General features: G+C 56.4%; 2 protein-coding genes across 3 annotated transcripts in view; both read left to right on the forward strand.

Moving 5' to 3' along the window:
* BORCS7 (BLOC-1 related complex subunit 7) overlaps window positions 1–2,848 on the forward strand; it is a 3,168-nt gene extending 320 nt beyond the window's left edge. The window contains 4 exon segments of the mRNA XM_017725880.1: window positions 207–298; window positions 659–757; window positions 1,159–1,179; window positions 1,628–2,848. Coding sequence (XP_017581369.1) covers window positions 207–298; window positions 659–757; window positions 1,159–1,179; window positions 1,628–1,679 — 264 coding nt within the window. The 3' untranslated portion in view covers window positions 1,680–2,848.
* Window positions 2,849–3,148: 300 nt separating this feature from the next.
* The window catches only part of AS3MT (arsenite methyltransferase), a 4,970-nt gene continuing 2,160 nt past the window's right edge, over window positions 3,149–5,958 (forward strand). The window contains exons 1-9 of one of the 2 annotated variants that reach the window (XM_017726168.1): window positions 3,312–3,379; window positions 3,653–3,693; window positions 4,205–4,332; window positions 4,434–4,584; window positions 4,657–4,793; window positions 5,087–5,156; window positions 5,370–5,451; window positions 5,538–5,669; window positions 5,775–5,917. In XM_017726168.1, the coding sequence (XP_017581657.1) occupies window position 3,379; window positions 3,653–3,693; window positions 4,205–4,332; window positions 4,434–4,584; window positions 4,657–4,793; window positions 5,087–5,156; window positions 5,370–5,451; window positions 5,538–5,669; window positions 5,775–5,917 (885 nt within the window). In that variant the 5' untranslated portion in view covers window positions 3,312–3,378. Of the gene's footprint in view, window positions 3,380–3,652; window positions 3,694–4,204; window positions 4,333–4,433; window positions 4,585–4,656; window positions 4,794–5,086; window positions 5,157–5,369; window positions 5,452–5,537; window positions 5,670–5,774; window positions 5,918–5,958 lie in introns of both variants that reach the window. The other variant, XM_017726167.1, reaches the window with a different exon arrangement.

Below are 5,958 nucleotides of genomic sequence, written 5' to 3' on the forward strand. Positions count from 1 at the left end.
TCCGATCTAGGCGGGAGGGTGACTGCCAGCTCTCCAGGGTGACAGGTGGGAGCGGTGCCTCAGGCGCTCCCGATGGAGGTGCTCTCACGGCACCGCGGTGATCCCCGCACGGTGTCACCCCGAGTATCACCCTGCCAGCCGTCACGGGGGCCTCGGGAAACGCAAAGCTGCAGCGTCTCAGCCTGGTCTGTGCGTTTGTCTTCTAGCTCCTGGGTCAAGCTGCGAGAAACATGGTGATGCAAGAAGATGCCATATTGCACTCGGAAGATGTAAGCTGTGTTCTTCTGCTCTAGCAGCAGTGTTTCTAGGGACAGGAGGAGAGGAAGGTGGTAAGAACAGTTTGCAGCCGTGCTACTGGAGCCCTGGAGTGAAATACATGACTTCAGGCAGCAAGGCTGGTGGCCAGAATAATTTAGTGCTTCCTCAAACCCAGTGCTGCTGGACTCCGAGTGTCCTGCAGCCTGGCCAGCCCTCAAGCTATGCCCTCTCTGACAGAAAGCTCGAGGGACTGTGGGCTGAAACAGAACACTTGTGTCTCTGCCTATCACTGAAAAGGAGACGGAAGTGTGTCACTGCTGACAGACACTGACGGGGGTGTTTTGGAGTCAGTGCAGCAATACAGTGGTGGCTGTGCTGGAGGAACTCCCCGGGCCATTAGGACAGCTTGCACTGGGATTTCTGTAGACATTAATTCTTTTTTTTATTCTCCACAGAGTTTAAGAAAAATGGCCATAATAACTACTCATCTACAGTACCAGTAAGTAGGGGACACCAGTAAGTAGGCATTCGCTCTTGGGGGCTGAGTGGATCCCTCAGTCCTTCTCTGTTCTCCTTAAAGACTTTGCATGGAGCTGGCTCAGACTGATCCCTCTTTTTCAGTTCTTCAAAGCTGAGCAGGCCCTGGAGGTGGAGTTTTCCAGCCCTCCTCAGGCTGTTTCGGGGTGGGAGCTGAGTGTTTGCCATGCACTGTGTCTCCCATGAGTGTGTATGATGCACCTGGGACCAAGAAGGAGAAGCCAGTGCTGCTTCTGAACCCCAGGACTTAATCCAAAAACACCCTGGAGTTTTGGCCTCTTGAGCCCTTGTTCAACATAACATAAACCGTGACTGAGATTTTGTTTTTCTAATGCTCTTTTTGTCTCTCCTTTTCTTACCTAGGCAAGAAGCAATTCAAAAGAAGTGAGTTCTAGGAGGACCTGGGGAACATGCGTGGGGGTGCAAAGGGGAAGGTGATGGAGTTGGATGGGGGAAAGCAGAGTGGGAAGGTTTTTGCAGCTGCCTTTGAGGCAGATGCTGGCCCAGCAGGATAATGCTTCAATAGTGTGAAGAGATGGGAATTTGAGCAAAGAGATGGGATTCATACCGAAGCTTCCTTCTGTTTCACTGATGTGATAGCACCTGTGAGGCTGCTTGTGGTCGAGATGAGGGTGGTGGGAGCAGAGCTGTGTACAGTAGGGTATGCAAAGTGAGGTTTGCCTTGTGGGGACACAGAGGGGGTAGAGGGTACTCCAGGGTTTCTCTTTGCTGTAGTGCCAGTACTAGAGCTGCTCTGGTCCCTCGGGCACAGGTAGCACAGCACAGTCTGGGAGCAGATCTCACTGTGAATCTCCTCTTGCTTGGTGCCCAGCGTGGAGCGCTCGTCAAACCTGCAGGACCAGCTGAGTCACTTGCTGAAATGAAGGGGAGCTGAAGGCAGGACATCCTGACTGGCGCTGAGGGAGTGAAGTGTCCTCTCCCCTCCGGGGCTCAGAACTATGTCTGGATGATGCTGGATGTCAGCTGGGATATGTGCAGAGTCTGTGTTTGTGGGCACATGGCCCCCTCTCGTGAGCCTGCATCCACACCTCTGCTCTGGAATGCTCACCTGTGCATCCAGACCTGGCTGAAACAAACTTCCTGAAGCTTTGCTCCTCCCAACAATTCCTTTGTCCGCTTACTTCCCGTGTAGCGTGAGGTGCTCAGCCCACACCAGCACCCCTGGCAAGAAAAGCAGAGTTGAGGCATGGCATTTAAATGCAGGTGCCTGCAGTTTGCCACTGGTCTGTATTTAGCCACAGAGGTGGCACAGAGTGCAGTTTATTTAGGGCATTTTAATCAGTGTGGGCTGCAAGTGCCTGGGTGGATGAGAGGTGCTTCAGTGTAGGCTGAAGTGCCAGTCCCAGCACAGAATTTCTGAAACCAGGAATCTGGGCACACGTATCTGCCAGTGGCCTAGCTGGATGTAGTTTGGCCATCATCCTCCTAAGTGGTTATCTTATTTTCCACTCTGCCAGAGTTTGGAACATCATCCCTTTGCCAGTCCATGTGTGCTGCGTTCGGCCTTCAACTGCATTCCTTTTCCTGGGCTGCTGCTCCAGCTCTTGATGGAGCAGCCTTGGCTGTGGTGTGTGTTCGTATCTGGTTGGGAATGTATCCAAAGGCCCATCCAGGAATCAGGCAGGAGAGCATCACGAGCTGGTGTGCTCAGTTCTACACTGCTCTGTTGAAGACCAGTGACCTGTTCACATCCAGGCCCAACTATAAATACTGTGTCTTGTTTTTGGTAAGTCACTTATCTGGAGCACTTGGAGTGCACGGGAAGCACTTGTTTCCCTGAGTGTGCTTTTCAGCAGCTGATAGGAGCAGGCAGGCTGAGAGCTGACATTGGCCTGCCGCATTCCTGTTGGAATACTGCTGGAGTCTGGCTCCTGTGCTGCAGAGCCTCCTCCTGGGCTAGATTTCACCATCCCTGTCAGTATTTTTGCCTTGGTTGACATTCTGACCCCAGCTTTGCAGGTGCACTTTGGGAATGAGAGTTTTCCCTGCGACTTTCTTGCTGGGAATAAAAGCTGTCCTGAACACCACCAAACTGCAGCAGTCTGTCCTGGATTCCGTTGCTGGCGGTCCCTGTGCATCGAGAGACTGTTTGGGATGGTGGGTCTCTGCCCCCCAGGGTCCCCCATTCTGCTTCAGCTCCAAGGGCTTTGCAGAGGCAGTGTGACCTTGTCACAGGTGGCTTGTCCCTTCCAAGGTCCTGTCCTCTGCAGAGGCTACAGCAGTCCTGTGGCATTAAACCTGCCCCTTTGGGGCAAGCAGGGACAGGGCTGCACCGTGGAGGTGCAGAGTTGTTGGGGAACAGGCAGCAGGGTGGGTTTTGGGGGTGTGGGTGCATCAAGAACCATGAATGACGGCAGCGTGCCCACCACGGGAGCAGGGCCAGCAGCCCTTGCTGTGCCTGTGCGCCTGCGGGGCTGGGTGCCAGGGGCCTGGGCAGGCGGGAGCCGGTGTCAGGGCGGAATCCAGGCCCGGGCAGCACAGGATGCCGGGACAGCACAGGGTATCGGGGAGGAGCGAGGCCCAGTCTGGGCAGAGTCCACCTGAGGCGCTGCAGCTGGAGGCAGTAAGGCAGCCCAGGGCTTCTGTGGGGAGTGCTGGGGCTGCCCTCGGGTCCAAGGGCTCTCTGCAAAGCAGGGGAGGGGGGATTTACCCTACAGGGATGTTTTGGGGGCTCATCTCTCAAGGGCAGCTGGGACTGGGGTTTTTTTGGGGTGGGGGGGCGGTCTCTGTTCTGCTGGGGGAGAGCAAAAAGTGGGGAAGAGGGGGATTCAGAGCTCTTCGGAGGACCTGGTGTGGTGCCCACCTCTGTGGTGTCAGCCCCACATTCTCTTTGTAGTGGCAACTCCCTGCGGAGAGCAGATCCACCAGGACGTGCAGGTGAGGGGTGCAGATGGGGACTGGCAGAGGGATGGGGCAGTTGAGCAGGGTCTGTGTGCCTGGGCTGTGCCAGGGTTCCTGATGCTGCCAGAGGGTAATGCTTGTTTCGGGGCCCAGACAAAAATGTCAGGTGCAGTTGGCAGCTCTGCTCCTGTTGCGCACAGGGATGGGGGGCTGAGCAACCCGGCATCTCCCTGCCCTTGTTCCCTGCACCCTTCTCGGCCAGAAAAATGGTGGCTGCAGCATGCAAAGTTACTGCAAATGGGAATTAAATTCCCTCCTGCACAAACACATCTGTGCATGTGAGCAAAGGGAGCTGGGGAGGATGGGGACAACGGGATGCCTGATCTTGGCATAGTTTTTTGGCTGAGTGGAAATGAGAGTGCCAGTGCCAGAAGACATGCGGGCATGTGCAGGCTGAGTGCAGGCATGGGCCCCATGTTTTGGAGCACGGGGAGCTTGCAGGGCATGGCTTGCCACAGTTTAGTGGCCTCTGTCCTTCCCATCTCAGGATTACTATGGCAAAGAGCTGCAGAAGTCAGAGGACCTCAAAACCAATGCGTGCACCACCTCAGCCAGGCCCCTTCCCAAGGCAGTGAAAGATGCTCTGGAGCGTGTCCATGAGGAGGTGGTGGCCAGGTAAACCCCAGGGTCTCTCCTCCTGCATCCCCATGGGCTGCAGCCCCTTCTCGGCTGTGCCATGGGCCACCTCCACCCTGCTCAGCTCTGCATCCACCCAGGTACTACGGCTGTGGTCTGGTGATCCCTGAGTGCCTGTCGTTGTGCTGGATCCTGGACCTGGGCAGCGGCAGTGGCAGGGACTGCTACCTGCTGAGCCAGCTGGTTGGGGAGCAGGGCCACGTCACTGGGATAGATATGACCGAGGGCCAAGTACGGCACAGATCTGGGGCTCCCCCTCATCCTCCCAGCAACCCCCCCACACTGTTCCCTTCCTCCTGCCAGGCTGAGGTGGCAAAGAAGCACATCGCCTACCACATGGATAAGTTTGGCTACCGGAAGCCAAACGTGGAGTTTGTCCATGGTTACATGGAGAAGCTGGGTGATGCCGGGCTGGCTGATGAGAGCTACGATATTGTCATGTAGGTGCCGTGCAGGGCACAGTCACCCCCAGTCCTGCTGCTTCCTGGGGCTGTGGGCTGGGTCTGCATCCCAATGTGTCACCTGCTTCAGAAGCACGTGTTAGGAAAAGGGAAATCCCACGCCAGAGTCTGGGCTAGAGTCTGGGAGTATAAACTGCGCTTTTCATGGTCAAATTGGTGTTTCCAAGTCCTGTGTGAAGTGATGGGACACACAGCAGCTGGTGGATGTGCAGCAGCTGGTGGTGTTAAGTGTGCAAGAGGCTGCAAATAAGCCTTGGTCTCCTCCTCCACAGTTCCAACTGCGTGATCAACCTTGCCCCTGACAAGAGTGCTGTGCTGCGGGAGGCCTTCCGTGTGTTGAAGGTGATGGTGGGAAGCTTGGGGTGGCCCTGTTGTTGGGGTGCCACTGAGAAGCAGCAAATGGGATCCAGCAAGGCAGGGGTGCAGGATGGGGTCAGAGGAGGGTGTCTCGGCAGAGGGACCCAAGCAGGGTAGGATATGGGGATTCCCAATTCTCCCTGCCCCTTTTGTCCCTTTGCTTCTTGAGGTCTCCCTTCACTCCTTGCTGCCTTCCAGCCTGGGGGAGAGATGTACTTCAGTGACATTTATGCCAGCCAGCGCCTGAGCGAGACCGTCCGGAGGCACCGGGTGCTGTGGGGTGCGTAGGGCTGTGGGATGGGGGTGACATGGCATGGGGGGACTGGACCTTTGCCTCTATCCCCCATGTCTGTGGTCTCATGCCAGGAGAATGCCTGGCAGGAGCCCTGTACTGGAGAGACCTGTACAGCATTGCTGAGGAGGTGGGGTTCAGCCCCCCATGCCTGGTCACCGCCAGCCCCATCACCATTGGCAACAAGGAGCTGGAGGGCATTGTCGGTGAGGATCCAGCCAAGCAGTGTCAGCTCTGGGCAGCTGTGGGGAGCTCTGCTGGGATCCCAACCCAGGTGTTCGGTGCCCAACCCACCACCCTCTCCCTTGTAGGTGACTGCCGCTTTGTTTCTGCAACTTTCCGCCTGTTCAAGGTGCCGGGTGGCACCCAGGCTGGGCCAGGACAGGTCATCTACAAAGGCAGGATCATGGGGCACGAGCGAGAGCTGGTGTTTGATGCCAACTTCACCTTCAAGGTGAGGGGAGACGTGCAGGGAAGGGTTAAAGCCAATGAAGC

The sequence above is a fragment of the Corvus brachyrhynchos genome, unplaced genomic scaffold (genome assembly GCF_000691975.1).
Source record: "Corvus brachyrhynchos isolate BGI_N302 unplaced genomic scaffold, ASM69197v1 scaffold61, whole genome shotgun sequence".
In the NCBI taxonomy this organism is placed as follows: domain Eukaryota; kingdom Metazoa; phylum Chordata; class Aves; order Passeriformes; family Corvidae; genus Corvus; species Corvus brachyrhynchos.